At 40.7% G+C, this 23,565-nt stretch overlaps 2 protein-coding genes and 1 long non-coding RNA gene across 3 annotated transcripts in view; 1 reads left to right on the top strand and 2 right to left on the bottom strand.

Annotated features, from left to right (window-relative positions):
* Window positions 1–578: 578 nt before the first annotated feature.
* On the bottom strand, window positions 579–2,525 carry LOC104923984 (dynactin subunit 6). The gene is made up of 7 exons (XM_010737202.3): window positions 2,360–2,525; window positions 2,215–2,279; window positions 2,012–2,117; window positions 1,836–1,924; window positions 1,490–1,537; window positions 1,061–1,203; window positions 579–968 (listed from the first exon to the last, which is right to left on the bottom strand). Exons 1-7 carry the CDS (start codon window positions 2,392–2,394, stop codon window positions 870–872), a joined length of 585 nt encoding a protein of 194 aa, XP_010735504.1. The 5' UTR covers window positions 2,395–2,525; the 3' UTR covers window positions 579–869.
* Window positions 2,526–4,878: 2,353 nt separating this feature from the next.
* LOC104923983 (zeta-sarcoglycan) overlaps window positions 4,879–23,565 on the top strand; it is a 38,642-nt gene continuing 19,955 nt past the window's right edge. Inside the window, exons 1-3 of the mRNA XM_010737201.3 lie at window positions 4,879–5,527; window positions 14,558–14,752; window positions 19,524–19,625. Of these exons, the coding sequence (XP_010735503.1) occupies window positions 5,489–5,527; window positions 14,558–14,752; window positions 19,524–19,625 (336 nt within the window). The 5' untranslated portion in view covers window positions 4,879–5,488. The remainder of the gene's footprint in view (window positions 5,528–14,557; window positions 14,753–19,523; window positions 19,626–23,565) is intronic.
* The window catches only part of LOC113747612 (uncharacterized), a 38,504-nt gene continuing 20,492 nt past the window's right edge, over window positions 5,554–23,565 (bottom strand). The window contains exons 2-3 of the long non-coding RNA XR_003463732.1: window positions 10,059–10,181; window positions 5,554–7,670 (exon numbers count right to left, since the gene is read on the bottom strand). This is a non-coding gene — a long non-coding RNA (uncharacterized LOC113747612). The remainder of the gene's footprint in view (window positions 7,671–10,058; window positions 10,182–23,565) is intronic.

Here is a 23,565-nt window from a genome sequence, read left to right on the forward strand (position 1 = left end):
CGTAAGGCCGTGGCACAGATGGGAGCACCACCCAAGGGGGTCTGTCTGAAGAAGGGGGAGGCACAAGGGATTATACCGGCTCATGCAGCAGGAGAAATGCAAGTTGTAGCCACACCCGTGTCAATTACAATAAACCGGGCATTGTGTGGAATTCCCAGAGTACCCAGGGAACCAATTTGGCAACCCCTGGTGGGAGGGCACAGGACTGGCAACACACTGAATCCAAGATGGGGACTACCACGCCCCAAAGTTTTTTTCTTTTTAGGCATGGCTTTTGCACAATTACAGTTTTTAAATGGCTCAACTTACAGTGACAGTCACTAACGTCATCTGTGGGGACTATTTTTAACCACATACGCTTGATTTACGATTATTTTTGTCACAAAAACATGCTAATATCGATATTTTTAGTTGTATTATTAATAAACACTAGTTTAATTGGATACTTTATATCACCTGATGGAACAAAGCCTTCAGAGCAGACAGTACAGAGGGGTGTACAGACAGTCGCTCAACAGTCCCTCCTAGTGGTCAAAAAACATAGAAGCAATACAAGCTTCGATGTAATCTTCATTAGTCTTTATTGCAATATGTTTGTGTCTTTACTTAAACAATTATAAATATATATGAGTGTAATTGATCAACATCAAAATCAAATTTGCAATTTGAGCTTCAAAATATATCACAAATAAATAGTCGATCTGAAAGCAAAAGTGTAAAACCACGTTGAAGAATGATGGATTTCCTCGTATGCAGACTGCGTGATGGTCTTTCTCAGTGCCAGAGGTATTATACTAGACTCACGAGATAACACTAACGTGCAAGACAAGTGCAAGTTGAGGGAAGATGAGTTGGATCCAGGTGCATCTTTAGTTTCTGACAGGTGTGCTGTTTCCTTTGACCGTCTTCTTCAGGTGGTGATAGTTGGGCAGAATCTTCATGAGGAAGTCGAGCTGCAGAGTCTGAGGCTACAAGATAAAAATAATGATAATAATGATAACAAAAACAACGAAACTTCATGACTCACAGGCAAAGACGAGCGTCGGCGGGGGGTACTGACCTGTGGCTTTTCGCTCTGCACACGCCTGATGCAGTTTGAGCCGTACACCACCGTGTTCTCCGGCACGGCTTCACACGTGTTGACCTGGCAGCACGCACCGATGATGCATCCACTGGTCAGGATCACGTTTCTCCCAAGATCAGCTGAGATTGAATTATTATAAATGTTTTTTTTTACACTATTGGAATATGAAAACTGGTCAACTCTGAGATACTGTTTCTACTGTCCCTTTAATATCTGTGTCTATTTTCATATCATTTTGCTTCATCAATGTGATGATGTGCCTTCATTATTCGGGTATTAAATTAACCAATAACAACCATTCCTGACAGATTATTTCATCAATAAACTTCTCAGTTTGAGATATCTAAAATTGTACACATGTTGCACACTCCTAATATGAATACAGTGAGTGATCACAGCACTTACCTTTAGACTCAATCACATTGTTGTCTCCAATTTTCAAAGCTTGAGAGACTGTGACGGAATCGTTGAGGATTTAAACCTTTGAATTAGCATTTTAAAAGAGTTAAACAGTCACCACAAACTATAAATGACTGATATATCGGCTGATATTCATTTTTTTATGAACGCAATATCCGCACATGGATATTTTACAACTGAAATAAACTTATCAGTGCTCTCTGGTGGACACATATTGGCAAAATGTTTTTTTTCCAAATGACCTCAAACACATCTTCTTGTTCTTGTTGTATTTGCGACAAGCTGTCAGTTTATCAGTCTAGCACGAAGTTATTTATTTGCAAAAGGATACCACATCCAACCTCGAACACATTATTGGTCCCAATTGTCATGGTTTTTGGCTCAACTCCCTCGGTGTCTGGCATGATATTCTCTGGATAACTTACAGAAAAGAGACACCACAGATAAGATGAAGTAAAAGTGTAATGATCAAATTGGGAAATTAAGTTATAATAACACACACTCTACCTGTTAATAATAAGTGCCTGCTCTTCTATTAGATTGCCCTCTCCTATGATAATAGGCCCTGCCTCTGCTATGATCCGTGCTTTAGGGTGGACAACTGTCCTGGCACCTGTAGAAATAAAACAAAATATAAATATTGATGCAGACAACATCTGTATGGAAAACAGAACATATGAAATATCGCTGATAATAAGGTTATTTCTCACCAATGGTCACATCTCCTCTTATTTCACTCTCAACACACACAACAGCTCCAGCTGCAATCTTAGCACTGCAAGAACAACACAGATCATCTTTACACGTTCAGATCAATGACACGCTGCAGCCATGAAGCAATTAAAGCATCTCTACCTTTTCTGTGCCATGATTTGCTTTGCGTCCGACATCCCTGCGGTGATGGATTTCGACGATCGGTGATCGATTGTTGATCCTAGTTCAGAGTTTGAGCTCAGGGATTGATTATATCTGTCTTAGCCTGTCTCAGCCTGACTCTGCTGTCCTCTAGTGTATTTTTAAAAATACTACATATATATATAGATATTAATATAGTAATTACTTATGATGCCACTTTATACTTCTACTCCATTTCTGAAGGAATTATTGTATTTTCACTTAATTACATTTATCTGTCAGTTTTATTAACTTGAAACTTTCTAAGACAACATGTGAACTCTATGAATAGATAGATAGATAGATAGATAGATAGATAGATAGATAGATAGATAGATAGATAGATAGATAGATAGATAGATAGATAGATAGATTTTATTTATCCCAAGCTGGGAAATTATAGTGCAGCAGCAGCATTACACAAAGTGACAAGTGACAACAAAGAATAAAAATATACTATAAAGCAAAATATACATAATAAAATATCAAAAAAGCAATAGTAAATATGATCAACTAAAATATATTGTACTTATTGTTGTATATATTGTACTGTTTATTATATTGTACTTAATATTGTGAAATATGAAATGTTGTTATAAATGTAGTACAGCTGGAACGATTAGCCAATGTTTGAGCAATTATTGCCAAAAATATTTCATCTTTCCAGCCTGACAATATGAGGATTTGCTGCTTTTTAATGATTGATTTGTTCATTATTTATTTAAACAGGCATCTGGGTGATTGTTGGTGGCATCACTCACTATTTTTCAAAATTCTTTACAAACAAAACAATCGATCGATCAGTTGTGAAAAATGATCATTATCTGCAATTTTGTGCAAAACAATTGAAATTGAATCCTGATTTTACATGAATGCATGAGTCAATCATACACAATAATATAATATATTCTGATTGCATTTGCATTCTGTTACTTAAGAAAGAATTTCAACGCAGGACTTTTACTTGTAACAGATTTTTTTTTTTTTTTTTACATGTTAGTACTTTTACTAAAGCAAATAATCCGAATACTCTCTATATATAATTACATATAGACAGATGTAGTCCATATTCACTCCTGTTGCAGTGTCACCGTCTCTCCTGCAGGGTGCATCAGCTACCAATGAACGTGATCAATACACAATAAACCACATTTACATGAATTACATTAAATGTGGCATTTGTTCTGTTGGAGGGGAAACCATCAGTCTTTAATACACCTGTGCACACCTGGATGTAAACATCTCGTGGTAGTGGCTTATTAATATTTACTGAGTGAATTAGTTCATTTTGGTTTAATGCTGAGTCTGAACCTGTGCAGCACATCTAAATGTCTCGTCGTCAGTCAGAGAGTTTTCCCTCTGCTGCTAATTCTGGTCGAGTAATCTTGTTTGAAACGGTTCTTCTAACCAATGGATTCCCTCCTAAATGAGATTTAAAATGTGTCAAGCCGACCAGAGTTCACCATGATGACACAGGAAATTGAAGTCCTTTAAAGTAGCAATACTACAGTGTAAACATAATGGATTTCATTTAAGTGTTGTGATATGCCAGTACTGACAATAACTGTGAAATTGTGTCATTGATACAAAAAGAATAATATTGTTGGAGTATGATCCACACAATAAAGGTTAAATTTGACTGATAGGATTGCATGATTTCTTTTGGCCACAATAATTAGTAGTATTGTGTGCCCTTTATATGAATGCCAGAATCAGTTAGTGCTGCATTGATGTGTTCATCCCTTGCAGCCAGTAAAAGTGGAATTCATTTTTTATTCATATAATCAAATAACCATTCAGACAATTCAAAGTTAACCCCAGTTAACCTGCATGTCTTTAGACTGTGGGAGGAGGAAGCAGAGGTAGGGAGGGAACATGCAAAGTCTACCCAGACAGAGTTTGAAGCACTGAGGGCACAGTGCTAACCATTGTACCACCCTTAGATCAATTATTTAACATCACATTTTGTTCATTATTAATTTATGAATTTAAATTTTAATATTTTATACAGGGGCAATACCGTGGTGCACTGTCGCCTCATAGCAAGAAGGTTCGAACCTCAGCTGGGGCTGGAGTTTGCATGTTCTCTCCATGTACACAGACATGCAAGAAGTAAACAGACACCTTTCATTTGAATTTGAATGAAGGTGTCTATTTACTTCTGCGTGGGTTTCTCTCCGTGTACTCTGGCTCTTCCACCCACAGTCCAAAGGCATGCACTTACTGTAACAGGTTAATTAGTGCCTCTATCTAATTGGCCGTAGGTGTGAATATTGTTCTCTTGCCTGGAGTTGGTTAGGATAGGTCGAGCTCCACCTACTGTGACCCTGATGACGAGAGGCAGTTACAGAAAATGGATTATCATTTCATTATCATTTCTTATTCGATTTTGTTGCATTTTATTGTTTTTATTGTTTTTATTTATTGTTTTATTTATTATCTACTGTAAAGAACTTTGGTACACCGAAAGGACTGTTGTAAAGGGCTGTATAAATAAAGTGCATTTACATTTACAAGTACATTTACATTAATGGATGGATAATTTAGCATAATTAAGTAAGGATATATCCTAATTTGTGAGTTGATTTATGTTTTGTATTTTTAAAAAAAAATCTAAATCTGTAACTGTTGACTAAAGCTGTCAGATAAATGTGGAGTAAAAAGTACAAAATTGCAACAAAAAAAAGAAAAGAAATGTGATCAGCTTCTTGACCTTTATTTTGAAACTCCCCAGCGGAAGCGCGTCCCCTCACTCTGCGTGCTTTGACGCGTCGTGCAGAGTCTGCTGCGCCGCTGCACGGGAAAGTGATCCGCGGACTGGAGCACACCTGAGCCCGGGTGTCTTAATTAACACTGCCGCCTTTTTCTGAGCCTCTCCGCATGACTTAAAAAAAAAAAAAATCTTCCAAAATATTGTTAATATGTAGATTTAAACGAGACAAAGAAAAAGAAAAAAAATGTCCTTTTCATCAAACAGTGGATATTTTTCTCTGAATGGGAGTGAAGAAGCGCAGCCTGGCTGAATCTGGTGCGTTTCAGCTCGTTTTGAACTTTGTGGAAGTATGTAACTGTGACACATGAGATCATAACATGGAGCAGTCGGCTACTCTCGACATAGAGACGCTGAAGGTAAGTTAACAAAAGCTAAAAAAAAATATTGATTTATTTAATTTAATTGACTGGTTTTTGGGTCATAATTTGACACGCAGCAGCAGGAAAAGTGAGTTTTTATTAACCCAGTTTTAACAGGACAGCACTTATGAATTATTTATCTACACATTGTGTTTTATTCAGCCAGTCCAAACTCAACCTTGTCATGAGTCCTCCCTGCAACAGGTGCACTCCAGTTGTTCCAGTCAATGAAATCCCAGCTAATTAAACATGAATGTATATGAAGTGTCTCTCACTCTTGCAGTGGTTGCATCTCATCCCCAGATGATTAATCACCGCTGACCAGCTCTTCAAACACCCCTCAGGAAAAAAAAGCCTGGAGTTCTTTACATATCTCTCACTCGCACCCATACCTACCTCATATTGTATGCATTCTCCTTCTTCAAGAACACACAGTAATGTGACAGCCTATGAATATTCTGCCTGCATGGTTTCCTCATTATCATTCCAGTCTAGCAGGGAGGGGAGGGAGGGGGGCAGTAACCTCTGGGTACAGTATGTGCATCTCGTCTCTGTGCTGCAGTGCAAAAAAAATAAAAAAAATAAAAGAGAGAAAGAAGCAAGCTCTGTGTCAGAAACCCACACAACAGAGCTACTGTGTGGCTGTGCACTCAAGTCCATCCATTGGCCGGGACTACACACACACACACACTTATCAGTCAAGAAATCACTCCTGCACACACACACTGCCTCCGAGCTGATCCAGCACTTCACAGTTTTTTTTTAGTGACAAGTCTGCAAGTTTCTGCTAAATTGTCACGTTTAATGCACTTTTTTAATCCATAAGAACTCACTGTGATCGAAGCACAGCCTTTGTCTTGTTTGTTTTCTGCTCTGTGACCTTATTTTTGTTGATAAGGCTCCGTTCAAGTCTGTGCGTTTGACTGATGAATGCAAATGAAGCCTATGGGGGTGCTGTCCAAAAAGAATGGGGGGCCCCCCTGTTGGCTCGCTGGGGATTAGCAAGGAAAGATAGTGTACTGTGGAGAAGTGTCTTGTCTGTTTACATCAACAGACGGAGCGCACTTAACAACAAAGCAGCTCTTGACGTTAATGAATGATGCAAAGGTCAGAGGTGCGGCATGCCGATGAGGTTTTTGTAGTGTCCTCAAAAGCGAGGCATGTAAGAGGAAGAAGGAAATTCTCTCTGAAAATCCATCTTCAAACAGTCTGTGATGTTCAGCCTGCGCTCTGATTGAACAGCTGCGACCTTTTCTTTTTCCACCCAGGCCTTATTGGAGATCTTTGATCCCCCCCAAGCCCGGGGTCTCGTGCTTTCAGCTGGTTTCACCTTGTTGTCTTGCAACAGAAGGAAAGCGCGCGCCAGCCATCCCTTTCCACAAAGGGCAACTCACACGAAGAAGCCAATCGACGAGCTCGGGCTGCTATTGTAACACCGCCAGAGATGATGGAGCCACAAAAATTGGATTTCACATCCAAGCTGAGCAGCTATTGACAGCAGCGACCACGTGCGCGTGCTTGATTGTAACATCAACAGAACGTGAAATGGTTACATCAATGCTCTGACTCGCACATCTGAGTAGTATAATTGGCTTTGCCAGCTACAGCTGTGTGTTCGGGGGTTCTCTGTCTCTTTGATTGGGCTTTTTGTCAATCCGAAGAAAAAGCCCACAGAAGCTACATAAATAGGTGCTTCAGCGCCGCATGTCAGGCTTGTAACATGATTGTGTCCATCCCTTGCTGCCTCAGCGATTGCGCAGCGTTCATACGCAGGAGGGACGAGGACAGGCTTTTACAGTCATTAGTGCGACTCAAATGTCTTCTTACCTCCAGCTGTGGCGGCCCTGCGGGGCTCCCGTGGCACCGCTGAGTGAGCGAGCGCTCAGCGATTTGCTGATTAACATTATCAGGCATTAATAACGTCTCATTTTCTTTCATTAGAGGCTTCTCAGCTGTATTTTGCTGCCTCTGCGGCATGTCACTGTTTGATCAAAACAGCATGTAGAATATCACCCTCCACGCTAATTGGTGAAGATGAGGCGTGCTGGCAGTGGGAAAGGGGACCGCTGGGTGATTGCAGGCTTTGGCTGGATCCAGCTGTAGTCAAAGCTCGGAGGACCCCCCCTTTCTTTCACCCCTCCTAGCAAAAAAAAGGAAAGTGACACAGATCTCAGCACAAACTTGAAAGGACTGATGAAATAGCATAAAGATAAATACATGAAATCCACAAGGACTTTCACAGCGGAGCGCGTGATCTACAGAGATTTTATAGCTTACTGTACCTAAGAGAAGGAAGTTACAGTGTGGGTGTTTTTTCTAATAATAGATACTACATGTAATCAGGCCTGTAGGTGGTACACCCATCCGCAGCTTTGAGTAGATTTCAAACCCATCTGTTCGTGATAATCTGACATTTGTCGTGAGCGTACTAGAACATATGTTGATAGTTTCATCACAGATAGGGCTGCACAACTGTGCAGAAACGAGCCTTTTTCTTCTTCTTCTTTTTCTCGGATCAGGACTGCAAACACTCAGAATAATTGTTGGACTGGAACAGGTGTTCTCATCTCGGGTTGTCTGACTGGAGAGGAAAAATGGTGTTTTTCGACTTTTTGTGATATGAAAGTTTTATTCTCTAACTGTGCCAACATTCACACGGCTGTTGGCAACCCTATCAGTGACATTACTTCACTTTAAAGGGCCAGTGTGTTGGATTAAGTGGCAGCCTCCCCCTCTTCTTTCTAAAGTCAAGCAGAAACTATAGAACCCGTCTAGAGCCAGTGGCGGTTTAACATGACAAGCTGTAGATATAAAAGGCTCCTTCTAAGGATACACCAATGACACCATGCATGTTATATTCAGTTTCTTCCGCATTCAGTAAATAAAACAGCCTAAATCTGTTAATTAACAGTTTTTAGCCACAGGAGTACAAAACACTTACTGTGATTACAAGTGTTGGACAAAATTAACCAAATGCTGAAGGATACATGAGGGTATTTTTCTTAATAAAGGAACAGAATGCCCTTCACTTTCAAGAAGCTTTGGGTACGGTCGAATAGTCCAAAAAATTACCTCCTAATTCCTTTCCTAACCACTTTCCCTTGACCCTGATGGAAAACCGTGGTCCGCGGTGTTCAGAGAATCCGACTGCACTTCCACTAGGCTACGTCATTGTGCGACGGTGGATGTTATTGACGTGACCTGTGGTAAAACTACAAACTTCAGAAGATAGACTACAAAACACACATCTGAGATACTTTCTTACCATGTCATTTCATGCAGGCTATAATATATGACTTCATTATCCCATCAGAATTGAAATAATAAAAGAACATTGTACCTAGGGCTGCACGATATGGCCTGTAACCAATATCTCGATATTTTTAAGCTATATCGCGATACACGATATATATCTCGATATTTTTGTTGTTGTTGTTTTGTACTCTTTTTATAGCATTTTAACACTATTTAACACTACTACTACTAATATTTTTTATGAATTTCTAATGCATTTCATAATGTACATATGAGCTTTAAAGCAGTGCAGGATCATACTTGGCTTATGAGACACACTTTTTTAAATCAAATTTTAACCATTCTTCATATTTTATAAATAAACCTTTAATAAATTTAACACTCACGTCTTATTTTGAAAACCGGAAGTGTCCACACGCTGCAGTAAGCTAGTGCTGACTTTCCCAGTTTTCTCAAAGTATTTGACATAAAGTCGCAATAAGGGCGCACTTGAAAATATTGGAGCAGCTGACGTGACCACGCGAAAACGAGAGACGGCTGGCGTGACCGCAGTTGCTTTTCTTCGGAACCAAGTCGTCCGTCTCCATCTTCAATTAACTCGCTCGGGCTCTTCACTTCTCTCCTCACTTGATACAAAAAGTACGCATGCGCGCAGGGGATTTTTCTGGGTGTGCGGGGCAGTGTGCTGCGTGCTGCGAGCAGCACCAGGAGTGAGTGACAGGCGAAACTCCGGAGAATTAAATGCAGACGGCTTAAAACATTTACGAGACAAGTACTCGATGGTCGCGATATAGTCATTTCATACATCTCACGTAGAACAAGCCGCGATATATCGAGTATATTCGATATATCGCCCACCCCTAATTGTACCCACATTCTCAAATTATGTAACAGGATATAGCAACTAACCAACTAAATGCACATTAATCAGTAATGGCTTCAAACACAGAAGTAAACATAGTTTTACTTTCTTATCAAATACACATTTTTTCATCTGTAAGTTACTGATCAAGTTGTAATAATTCTTCGGCAGACAGCGATCTACTCTTCTTTCAGCATGTCTTGTGTTTAATGCTTCTTTTGGCTTGTGAAAGGCAAGGTAAAAAAAAAGATGTGTGTGTGAAGATGTGATAAATGGTGTTAGACTCTATCTCACGGACACGATCTCATAAAACCACTCCTGAAGTTTCTTTTGCGATATGTATGAGGACACATAATCATTTTTTAAGATGATAATAGAGCCGTCCCAGACACAAGGCGGTAGATAACTCACCCAGTCACTCTTCAGGAGTGCATTCTTTTTTTTTTTTTTTGTACAGCATTTGTGGCTCCCAGCCTCGGGTCTCCGTGACAAGCCAGGTTTACTTTCACTTCTGTGAAGCTGAACTGTTTTTAACTAGAAAAAACAAAATTAGGAAGATTTAGTAGATGAGTTTTTTCTTCTGTCTTATCTAGCTAAACATGTCGTTACCCCTTAGGTTTGTTTTGTGACGCCCACGTTGGCAACCAGAAATTAAACCAAATTAGTAACAGCCTTACCATGTCAAGATTCTGAATTGGCTGATTACTTGGCTGTCATATCATTGACTGTTGTTGCTATTCTCAGTTTAATTGAGATTCTGAGAGCTCATTGTAAATTACAGTATGAGTAAATCAAGTCCATCTGTTCCTGCAGGGACCTTCAACTGACCGCTGCTCCTGTTTTGTAACGACAACACAACAATGCTTCTGCATTTAAAGCGTTAATTGTCAGGCTGACACAAACTGATAAATGGGATTCAACATAGTGCGCCGTGCCTGCACAGCTTGCTTTGCAATCAGTAATTTGTTTCTTTAAAAGTCAAAGTTGTTTCTTGCCCCCACCGCAGTCGGACATCTCCGTGAGCCCACTCCAGCGTGTTTGTAAGAGTCAGCTGTGACCGGCATGCTGAAATGTCAGATTGACAAAATGCCAGCCACTATGCACTCCTCCATTTGCTCTGTGAATTACAGAGCTTTAGGAGGCATGACTCGACCAGGGGTAATATATGCATTAAAACTCTTGCAAAGAAATCACAGGATCCACTGGCGTTGGGAACAGTGAGGTTGCCATAGAAATTAGAAGTGCTGAAGTTTCCCCTAGCAACAGTGGATTGAAAATAGACTGAATCTGTCCAGCTGGGGCATGGCTGTAGGCAAAAAGACTTTTTTTTTTCTTTTCTTGGTGTTATTTAAATGTTTGTAGAAGTTTTGAGTTTCTTAGATTCCAGCATCTCGCAGATGTTTCTTTAGTACGTGTGGTTTCGCTGAACGCTGCGTATGAAGTGTCTTTAAACGTAGTGCAAAGTTAAAAGCGTCTCCTGTGACTCCTCTGTTTAGAGTTTCTATTCAGCCTCAGTGTAAGCACCTCTCGTAATGCTCTTGTCCCTCAGCTGTGTCGCTGGTTAAATTGGAATCGCTGACATTTCTAGGCCAGCCATATGGGTCATTTGTATTTGCTGCAAAGTCGCAACATCCATTTGTGAGACATCTGCCACCGCTGACCTGAACTGCTCATCCAAGGAAACAGTCACTTAAACAGTGGATTAAACCGTGAGCCGTCGGTAAAGCTATTCTAAGATGCTGTGTTTAGCCCGTGTTGCTGTTCTTGCTCATCCAAGGAAGAGTCAACAATGGGCAAAGATTTTGAAATACCAGCTTCATTGTGTTTGGATGTAAAAGATTCTTTTGACTCGTCACAGTGATTGTAGTAATTATAGTGTAGCAGTAATTATATGTAGTGTTCAATTTAATCATCAGATAATTATTTATTTATGAAATGACTCATTGTTGTGTCAGAAAATAGTCAGAAATCAACATTTTGACATTAGTGTTAGCAATGACAGGTGTTACCAATGATAGTAATTAAGGCTGAGTTCCACTTAGTGCAGCAGAGCCAGCGTGCACCACGGCATCACCCTGACTCTGTTTGACCTGAACAGGACAGCACCTTTAATTAATATCACTAGAAACACACTGTGTTTACTGTTTCATGTCAAAATGGCTGCTGTGAAAAAAAAAAAAAAGGTCCATTGCAATTACCCAGAATTCAAAGGCAACATATTCAAATGGCTTTTTTTATCCACCCGACAAACCAAAAGCCAAGATATTCAGTCCACTATCATCACACCCGACATTGTCTGCTGCCTGAATTTATTAGCGAACAAATAAAATAACCTTGGGTTCTGTGTTTGGAGAAGTGCTTAACCCCTTACGGCACCAAGTCCCAAACCACCACGTGTTGCACTTTTTTTGGGATGATATTTCACGGCAAAAAAGTGTTTTCTCATTTTCCGTCTGATGTCCTCTGCCTCTGCCTTCAGTCCTGTGATTTACAGAGCTAGTTAGCTCTGCTCAGTTATCTGGGAATCCTGAATAATTAATTAGTCAACCAGTGCACAATTAATTGGTATCTATCTAGATAATTATCTGATCTTTTTTTTTTTTCTTCTCTCTTTTGCAAGCAAGAAATGGCAAACACCGGCTGCTTCCAGCTTCTCCAATATGTGAACATGCTGCTTTTAAATAAAAGTTTTAAAGACAGCTGGCTGGACTAAAAACATTTGATGTTTGATGGGGCATTTTTCACAGTTTCATGATTGTATTATAATTGTGAGTCGCAGACACAAAGCAAAAGATGCTTCAGGTGCTAAAATTCTGACGCATTTTGCCGTTTCTATAATTTCCAACTTTTTCCTAAAGCGCACAATGCCTGATACACACACTTCTCACAAAACCAAATCCAGTAACTGTGGTTTTCTAATCGATACAATTCATCAACCGCTCACTCTTGGAAAAAAAATATTGATCCATTGCAACAATATTAAGTATCATCACAGGCTGAGATTCTGTTTTCGTGCATCATTGGCTCCTTCGGTAAGCAGCTATCCGAACCGCTGAGGTAAAGAGGAGCACAGGGTGAGGTTTCTTCCACTATTTAAATCTCGGTCAAGTAATTTGGTTTGTTTAGCTGGCTGAGACTCTTTACTTGCTCTGCCACAGTTAATGAGAGCCTGTCAGCAAAACATGCAATCTAATGATACCTGCCATCAGTGTCCTATGCTAATGACATGCTGAGTGTGAATAAAGCATGTGGGGCATGGATTCTGACTTGAGTTATGCATGCATTACACCTCTGGGGAAAACTGTGCGCAGGTGTGTCAATCATAGATGTGTGTTTCACGCAATGAACGTGCGTTATGCTGGCAGGAGAACTTAATAGTTTTAGGTGGGAGAGACCTTTTTAAAGTGACATAATCGGACGTGATAAAACATTTTTTGGTTTGCACGAGCAGTTGCTTTGCTTTATTCATCATCTACGCGAGAGTTTTGGATGGCAGACCGCCTCAGTATAGATCCATCCCAACAACAGCTGAACGGAGCAGTTCAGAGGTAGCCAGCCTCTCACCCTGTGATGGGGGAGTTTCACACTGTCAGCCCCGGCGTCACGATCGGCTGGAGAAACAGCAAAACCGCTCGCCCTCGCCTGGACGACCGCACTTGACAGGCATCTCTGATCTCAGATCAGCGCTCGCGCGTTTGCAGCTTCTCAGTGGCTGCCGGCAGGCACTCAGCCAGAGTAGAGAACATTTCTCTGGCACCAAATTGGTCCTTTGTCTCATAATCCACCTCCTGTTTTCATTAGTGCTGAGTGGAAGAAAAGCAGGCGGTAATTTGTTCTTAATGTGAAATTTCATGGCCGACTTTAGAGATGTCCTTTGCCTGTGGCAACCATGTCCATTGGTTTCACATATTTTGCTGGACGTAGCTCCATAAAGCCCGCGTAATGTATGTGGCACGTGAAATATTCCCCCGTGAAAGATTGATGGGCAGTAATGTTATAAAGATCACAGCCAAGAGGGGAGCAGTAAACAGGTCGGCTGCAGGAAGCTGTCACTCATGGTGACTTTCTTTGTGAACGCAGGGATCCGGTTTGACAAAATGTCAACGAGTAATTAGCATTGTAAACAAAGCTGTGACACGTTATTAAATCTATACAAACGAATTTCCATCGTAAAAGTGCAGCAGAAATATCAAGGACTTTGTTTTTCGGGGTTGTAACTTACATTAATCGCTGTGATTAGTTCATTAGTATCTAGATTTGGTTGCAGATTTCGGTTCGACTTTACAAAGAGCTGTGAATGTGCTATTTAAGAGCTTTCCCACTTCAGGGCCAGGTACCGACAACTGATCGCTGACTTGTTATCCATAAATCTTGAGTGATGATACTCTTCTCCTGCAGGGGAATGAAACACACAGCCTTTTGGGTTTGGGCACTCCGATTTAGTTTAATCTTTTAATAAAATAAAGTCACCCAAATGACCTTGTCTTTTAGGCTCAGAGCTTGATTAATTACTCTGCTACTGGCTCCATTCCTGAAAGTGTGTCGATCCGATGTACCCAGGTATGTCATTACAGAAGTTGCAAACAACAGAGAGTAGTCATTTTCCCCGAAATAAACCTGCAACCGAAACAACTCCTTCGCACTCCATTTAATTAGCGTGCATGGATGTTTCAGGCTGTAGTAATACCTCAGCTTACATTCACGCCATGCTCTCAACCTTTTTTTTTTTTATGTAGTAGCACCACTTTCAAAAACTGTAGAATTACACAGCCATCCCTCAGCCTGGGAGTCAATTTTTAGCGGTGCATGCAAGTAATAACCACTTAGAATATGTGATTGTTTCCGTGGAGTGAATTTAATTTCGACAGCCAACTAACACAAAGGCTCCTGTGTTTGTTTGTTTTTTCCAGATTACCCAGGAGCAGTTTATCCTCGCGTCCCAGTCTCTGCACCTCCAGCGACCAGGCTGCGATGCCGTGTACCCAGTGGGTCTGTACGGCTGGAGGAAAAGATGTCTCTACTTCTTCCTGCTGCTGCTCCTGGTCACCATGATAGTGAACCTGGCCCTCACTGTCTGGATCATAAAGGTCATGAATTTCTCAGTGGTGAGTACATGCATAGCGTCGACCAGGATAATATTTCATTGGATTTATATGAATTCATTTAAATGTAAGACAGTGAACAGGCTGTACCCAGTTTCTGAAAGACTCACTGTTCTTGACAAGTTAGAAAGCTCAAACCGGACAAACTGTCTAAAACCAACATTTCCAATTTTATAAAATGGAGAAAAAGCAGAAAATTTGACAGCATTTAAAAATCTGCCAAATCATTTTACGGACTTTTGATGTTGGAAGTAATCCACTGGAAGTAAAGAGGTGGTTTGTGTCTGACTATTTTTTTATTTATTAATTTTTTTGCATGCACACTACAGAAACACAAACATAAAACCCAGAGGAAATTATATTCCCAATTATTGCTGACAAGTGTTAACAAACACATTAGATGTTCAAGGAGAAATCAGTTTGGTAATATTTAGTGTGATGATCAGTTTGGTAACAAAAAACGCTTAGACTTCTACACTTACATAACAATTATTAAAATACAATCATGAGCTCGGCTCTGTGAGATCAGAAAATGAAATGGTAAGTACTTGGCATCAAGTCAGCATGGCTTAATATCAAATGAGAGAAAAACAATTAGTCTTCTACTGTGTTCTCGTGGATTAAAAATATAAATAGAATAATGAAAATTGTAGATAATGTAGAGCATTTAGACTCAGCTATGTTAAAATATCATTGTCATATCTACTGTTTTGCTTGGTTTCTGTCTCAAAGGTTAAGGAAGAGTTTGTTAACTACAATTCGTTTAATTGTACTTCAAGTTTAGTTTTCTTCCTTTCTTTGTTTTGACCTTAATACAAAAAGCTTCAGTGGAAGAATTAATCCAAGCAGCCCCATTTTAAAATGCATCACAGTCACCATCGCTCGCGTCGTGTGCTTCGTCTCATCTGGATTTGTTAAAGAATTAGAGAAGACTTGGCAGCAGGACCGGCTGACAGAGAACGTGTTAATCTCAAACGAAAACTAAACAGGCAGACACTGCGAGCTCCTGTGACATTTCCAGGGACAGTGCACACAATTTACCATTTTGTCAACAAACTCGCGATGGCAGCATCCCCCCTCTGTGACGGATCCGTCCCCTGACTATTGCTATCACTCCTCTACTCCTTCGCTTCCCATCAATCTGTGTCATGAGTAAAAGACCTTATCAGTGCTGTTGGTGTCGCTCCAGAAAATGTACTTCGCTGCTTCCCATCTCTCAGGACTCAGGCAGCTCAATGAGGAAACGCGTGCCAAACTACACCACGGTGTATCGGTATTGTGGTCCATTTTAAGCAGCTACAGGCATTACAACATTGGTTCTTAGTTCCAAAAAGGCTGCCAGACAACACCTATATGATCACCTATCTGGGGATGTCACACACAAACCTGATGACGGCTACTGCCCGAAAGCATTAGAGCTTAGACATCATTCATAACACTTATGATGGCAGGCCAAACTGTCAACTTGGAAACTTGGAACAAATGTGCTAAACTGTCAGGTAAAAATAGTTTAACAGGGTACTAATTATTTACAAATGAAAGTTTGTTTCCCAAAGTAAACAATAGAGATATCTTGAGTTTAGTCACTAGTATTGCTCAAGCTAATGGCATCTTATTGTTAGACCCTCCTGCCTGGTAAGTTGCTACTCAAATAGTTTAAATCATAATTACGAGCGAGCGGCCGGATCGGAAAAACCAATCGAGTTGACCTCAGCTTTGTAACCCATAGTCAGATATATGAGGAATTTCAGACATGAACTACAGACATGTCAACAAACAAAATGGCAAAATGGTTCTAGGTGTTGATCGCTGTCTCTCAGAGCCCATGGTGATGTCCTCAGATGTCTTATTTTGTCCACAAGTGGAAGAGATTTCATTTCAGGAAGAAACTAGAAAATAGTTTTACATTTGAGAAGCTGAAATCATTTTTAAAAAACTATTAATTATCAAAATAGTAGGCAATTAATGTAATACTTGACAACTTAAGAATTAATTGCTCTACAGCTCTACATGTAACACAGCAAAATGAGTTAATTTAGGGTATTTATCTGGTGTGACTACAAGGGTACCACTTGATCTAACCACCGCGGAATAATGCACAATCTCTCTCAAGTCAGATCGAGGGTTGTTTTTCTTGTTCTTGTGTGAAAGCACCCAATGCCCACATTAAAAAGTCCTCAGTGTTATTTTCTTTGACTTCTCCAGAGCCACAAAAGACATTACACAGCTGTTTTTACAGGCTCATAACCAATAAACTGACCTTTTTTTATGTTTATCAGTGGAGTTCTACTTTAAATGAGTCTGTTACTTTCATGTCCATGGCTCGAGTAATGTCTTTTGGCTAAGAAATCTAAGATCAAAGTAGAAATAAATCATGTTAATGGAAATGTGTTCCTAGGATTTAGAGATTATGCAAAAAGACAACAAAAGGAACAGTGACTACATAATGTCTTTGGAAAGATTATTTATGTGCTTTAAATTCTTCCTGCTCTGTTAATTCCTGCTGAAAAACCAGACCCATTCCAGGCACCGCGTTTTCCTGTCTTTGGGGACATAATACATTCAAAAGCACAAGCCAAGTCGAGGAGTGTTTTCCTCAACTTCACGAGCGAAAAACTTCCCATTGTCATTTCTCCACCTCAGAAACATCTGTCAGATATATCTGTACCTATATCTGTTCATTTCCTTCTTAACCGATGCTGGGGAACTCATCCAGGCCTTGAGCGCGTCACGACTGGACCGTTGTAACGCCCTCCTGTTTGTCCTGTCTCACACCTACTCGTCTGACTGACTGCAGCTTATACTGAACTCTTCACACCCACCACATCACCTCCACTTCAGCACAGCAGCGACTTTGACATCTGACTGCTGACATACAAAGAACTCCACCGCTGCCCCACCCACCTCCTCTGCTCCCTCCTGACTTTGTCCTCCCGTCTACCCCCCCAGTCCTGGCTCTCTACCATGTATGATGGAGCTGTCCTCTCTGTTCCCCCGCCTCCATAATTCACTATCTCCATCCATTTGTGCTCCTAGCACTATGGACTCTTTCAACACATCCATCAGGGCCCATCTGCTCACACACATCCTCGCAAGGCTGCCCTCAAACTTCACTTTCTGCTCATCGCGGTGTGGCAAGGCATAACCTTGTCCAATTTCCACTGAATTTTCTACCAGAGCATGAAACATTTAAATGTGAGGTGACAAATATGAGCTGATGTTTCAGAATCATGCTTCATTTTAGATTTTTTTATATTAACGTGACGTGTTAGGATGGTGAGGGTTTCTAAATTTAACCAATAGGATGCTGAGGAAAAAGGCATTTGTGGTTGAAGATTGTCGAGAAGTCGTGGTGACGTTTATTGGTTGACTTTTTCTAGATACAGACACACCAATGCGGCATGAGGTCCTGACGTAAGATGCAGAAAGTTTAGGGGATCTTTTAATAGTTGCACACCCTTGTCTGTAACGTCTGCAAACATTTTGACTTGTCACGGCAGGAAAAAGCACACAATTTGTTAACAATAGTTCAGTTCCGAAAAAGTGTCCCAGCGAGCCAGCACAGTACCAGGACTCTAAAATTAGCTCACCTAAGTGGAGTACAGTCATTTTTAATGTTAGCAACTGTATGCTTTTCTGCTATGACAAGCCAAAATGTCTGCGGTGAAAAGAGTCCATTAACACGGTTCACACGTTTGGAGCGCTGAAAACAGCTCACTGATCAGACTGAAATGACATAGCTCAAATTACGTTTACTGAACATTACAGCTACTCCTGTTTCAAACTCTACAGCTTATTTTTCCCACTGTCCAGGCAGCCGTTGGCCTCCGGTCATGTCTGCACAATATGAAAATGAATTAGCGGGCTCTTTTAAACCTGATTGAGTCGTGGGATCCATTACAGTGAACATAAAGTCTGCACTAACTTTCCGAAAAATCAATCTGCTCTTAAAGTGCAGAACCAGACTGCAATAAAACTTTTAATAAAAGTCAGCAGAGACTTGATGCTCAGGGTGACAGATTATATAACTCAAGACAAGTTTAAAATGTCCGCAAAATGAATGAAAACCAATAGCTGCCTGGACCGGTGCTAAAAATCCATCAGAAACATAAGCTTGTGTCCTCAAATGGTTAGAAAATTATACACGATTTGTTGTAAAGGAGCTAAAACCCTCTGGTATTGTTTTTTTAGTCAAATATTGTTATGCATATCCAATATATAATTCAGCTTTCTTGTCCCTGATTTCAATTCTGATACCTCATCTTGAGGTATCGACCACTGGGATCGGTGCGTTCCTACTTTTAGCTCCTTTAGCTTTTTTTAAAATCATTATTGCTACCCTCACTACCAGTACTAATAATAATCATTTAAACGTCAGTACTAAGCCAGCTCGAAGAAATCTGTGTGACCATCTGATACTTTCTTTTGTCATTTTCCTGAGTCTCTTCAACATTCACATCCACAGCTGCCACATTAGCCTGGTTCTCCTCAGTCTGCCTGCCACTTCCTGCAGCCTGTCACCCTGACACCGCTGAGTGTCTGTGGCATTGTCACCTCGATGTCATGTCCCACTTCTTCCCTGTCACTCAGCGCTGCCGCCTGCCCACCAGCCCCGTCTGGCATGCAGCAGCTCCTGCTCCAACTAATGCAGTTCAGCGAGAACAGGATTCAATATTTATGCACTCGGGAAGCTGTAATTCCTTTTCTTCGAATAAAATCAGGACAATCGGCACGGCTCCACGCAACGTTAATGATGCTTCTGATTATGTTTCAGGATGGAATGGGAAACCTTCATTTGAACCAGGATGGGATTCGCCTGGAGGGAGTCTCTGAGTTTCTCCTGCCTCTCTACGTGAACGAGATCCAGTCCAGAAGGGTAAGTTGCTCCCTTTGCTCTTCCCCAACAACTCGCCTGTTGATCAATACTCTGTGGCACTGATGATGAAGTAGGAATAACTACCATTGACTGAAGCGTGTGTGAAAAGCTCTGGCGTGGAAAGATCTCTCCAAAGCTGCGGACAAGCTGGTATCGATCTCGCAGTGTTGAGGAAGTGATGATCAATTCATTAACAACAAAGGCCAACTTCCCTCAGAGCTTCCGACTTGACGACACTTTGATGTTACCTTTTATATTTGCGCCTGGAAAGGGGAGATTACACACTCTGTCCGTCCTTTGCTCCTTACCTCTTCCTCATTTCCTGTCATCCTCCCAACAGTGCACTATCAGGGCCTCCCATCGGCAGGAGATGGGTAATGGGCTGCCTCTCTGCTCCTCTAAGGCCACATACAACCCAACAGGAGATTACAGACGATTACAGGGACCAGAGTCCCCCCGCTGCATTTCCAATCAAGCCCACGCGATAAATTCCCCTCTTCCACTTCCTCCCTCCCCTTTCCCCTCTTTGATGTTCAGTAGATTAACCAGCACAGCTCTAGTGCAAAGTTGGTCCAAATTTCCCTCTCCCACACGAATCACAGACGCTCAGTTGGATCATCCCCTTTTTCAGTGATTAGGCATGGTGCAGAAAGCAATTTTTCAAGCACTAGAAGCTGGGGGTTCCATGTAAATTTGATTTTTTTTCTTCTTTTTTTTTTTGAGGGACATCGATGGAGGAAGTAGCTCGATAGTGGGCACAATTTGCCACAGTGGATTGAGAAACAACTTGGAATTGCCCACTCTTGGCCTTTTGATGTTCAAGTTGGAGCTAAGTGTTGATTTAAATATAACAGCCGCATGCTTAGCAATGGCAAACGCCTCAAGGCCATAGAAGACGCCCAAGCCGAACATTAGACAAAGCCAATATTTCATTCCATGGTGCAATACCACCTGCAGACATTTTTACTGTCTTGTTTTACAGACATGCTGTGCAGTGGCCCCCTTATCTACCGACTCCAGAGATATTTGCAGGACAAAAATCTCTGTGGGTCACTCTATTTCTCACCTGAGGAAATATGTCAAGCACTGCGAGGGCAGGGATTATGGTTATCCAATGAGTTTACACCACAGTGCACAGTGCTGTTCTTCAGTCAGATAACCACCATTGATCAATAAGCCATTACCACAAACAAGCAATGACCTCTGTAGTGCACCACAGATATCTTAAAGTTAAATGTAGTATGATTTTTTTTTACATGTTTGCTGAGTCCAAGCTGCTGTCGAGGCTGAACAAGAAGTAGCTTCAGTTTTACTTCTCACGGATCAGTTGGTGCTTTGAATTCTTTGTCAATGACTGAAGCCATAATCTGTGAATACCAAGTGGAAATGGCTCCCTCAGTGTTTTTTTTTTGGCAGGAACTTCAATAGCTGGCAAGAAATTAGAGGCAAGTAGCCCCTGAAATCAGCACGTTCAGTCGCGTGTTGTGATATGAGGGCTGGTAACTTTTGCACATGTGTTTACAACGGTTGCAATCTCTGCCAAGTTTTTTAAAACACAAATGTGCTCTGTGGAGTTCTGCAGATATTTTTTACAGGTCAGAATATAAAAACATGGAGGTTTTCCCACCCGGTCACCACTCTTCTTATCTGCACAGGCAACTCTTATTGCTGCTTATTGCTGCACGGAGCAATAGTATGCAGTTTGCCAAGCATGTCAACAAATATACACACTTACTAAGGCACAAAGCTAAAAACAATCAAAGGCCAAGCTTGAAAATGACACGTGACACTGGTAATAACTGTATTATTAAATAAATATTTAATGTAATGCATAACAGAAGCAATGAAGATGCAGTTATTGATTCTGCAGCACAGAGCGTTGCTCGATATTTTTCTATACCAGTGGAAATATAAAATGTTTCTTAAAGGTCCGGTGTGTAGGTTTTAGTGGCATCTAGCAGTAGCAACCAACTGAATGATGCTAGATTTACCTTACCATGCATGTATCGTGTTTCATGTAGGTCATGAAAAAGATAGAAGGTCTTATCTAGATCCAGACTGTTTGGTTTGTCCTTTCTGGGCTACTGTGGAAACATGGCGGTGCAACATGGTGGATTCACTTTAAGGTATTTTCAGGCGATACACTATAAGGAAAACATATTCTTCAGTATTATATTCCATTTCTGCCAATATTTCTTTTTAAATGTCACACACTGGACGTTTAAAGCTGCCCTAATCAAACATTTTGTATTAACAATGGATTAAATAACTACTTGTGACACACCCACAGAGAATTATTGCCCCAACTCTGAAGTTTTTTTTTTGTTTTTTTTAAGCACCTTTCAGTGAATTGTTTTGGTTTTACAACCCACAGCTTTACAGCTTTGATTCATATTCACTGCCCTCATCAGCTTCGTTTCCAGCAGCAGGCAGTTCTTTCCAGGGAGGAAAATTTTTAGAACCCCCTGTACGGTGCAAACCCAGCACTAAGACAGCAGACATACAAAGTTATCGACTAGCTGGGACAGATAAGTTCCCTCAGGAGTTGGTGGAGACCAAAACAGACTTAAAGAGAACGTGAATATTGGACTTACAATTGCCAAGTGAACAGAAACAAGACTCCAAATGAATGCTAAGGTTGCATCTGCTGGCAATGTAAATGGACTGTTTACCCCTATCCACTTGACAAAGTGATCAGGGCTGCAACTAATGATTATTTTCACAATTAATGAAACTTCAAGATATGCAGTTTAATATGTTGTAAAATACAGCGCGCAGGAAATGCCCATATTTGAGAGAAAAATGGCACACTGCCATTTTTGCATCGATTAATTTATTATCAAACTGGTTGCAGTTGATTATTTTTCTGCTGATCGATAAATTGTTGCAGCTCTACATGTGGTAATATGTCAACGTTGTACTAACAACTTACCAAATCAATGAGTACCAGTTTAACTTTGAGAATCATAATCATGTTTTGCTACAGGCCCCTTTTTTCTGTTGAACAAATAAGACTTCACAATACAAGAACTTTAATTAAAAAAGCTGCAATCTAAAATGAGCAAAACTATCTTCTTCTTTTTTTAAATGAAAGAATAAGTAAAGAAGAAATGTCAGTATTTGGTGCTGGACAGTTTTTAATACTTGAAGCTGTGGACATATCTTGGGGTTAATACTCCAGCCTAATCAAATGTCTTACTGATATCATGATAGTGTTTTGAATTCCCCAGTCCTACCATGTAGTATACATGGTAGGATGTACACTGTAGAATGTACACTGGCTAATTTATGTAATATTTTCCACACTATGGTGACAAAGGGCAGGCTCCAGTGCTTTTAGTGTTGATGCTTTAATATTTCCTGCCTTCATATTTCCTGCCTGCTGTGCACCGCAGTATGTCAACCCGGTTGGTCACCACTTGCCTCTCGAAACTTCTGAGTCACTAGCAGCACTGGATTTTTCAAGTGCAGAGCTGATTTCAAACACTTAAAAATTAGAGCTCTGTTTTTTTTTTTTTGATGGACTCCTGCTCGAAGGTTCAAGTGTAAATTGGGCTACAGACTCTCAATATTATGATAGTTTGAATATGGGTGACTAATGTTTGGCCTCTTTTTGCAGCAGCCTTCAGTTATACCTGTGCTGAGCTGTCAGTCAAATCCCGACAGGCACATGGATGGATGAATATTCGGCATATTATTTTTTCCCCCACCCTGGGGGCTTCCCCTATGCATGGCTGTCTGTCTTTCCATCTATGCGCCTGCCAGCTTTTACAGATGGCATAGCGAATGCACACTTGAATTGTTACGGCAAAAAGAGGCTCATGTAAAAGATCTCATAGGACAACCTTCATATCAGATATTATTTGAAACCCAGTTTACACTTGAAATTTGAAGCATATGATTGCCACACAAGAGCGCCGACTACACGCATGAAAGTCAC

This window comes from Larimichthys crocea, chromosome XIV (genome assembly GCF_000972845.2).
Source record: "Larimichthys crocea isolate SSNF chromosome XIV, L_crocea_2.0, whole genome shotgun sequence".
NCBI lineage: Eukaryota > Metazoa > Chordata > Actinopteri > Sciaenidae > Larimichthys > Larimichthys crocea.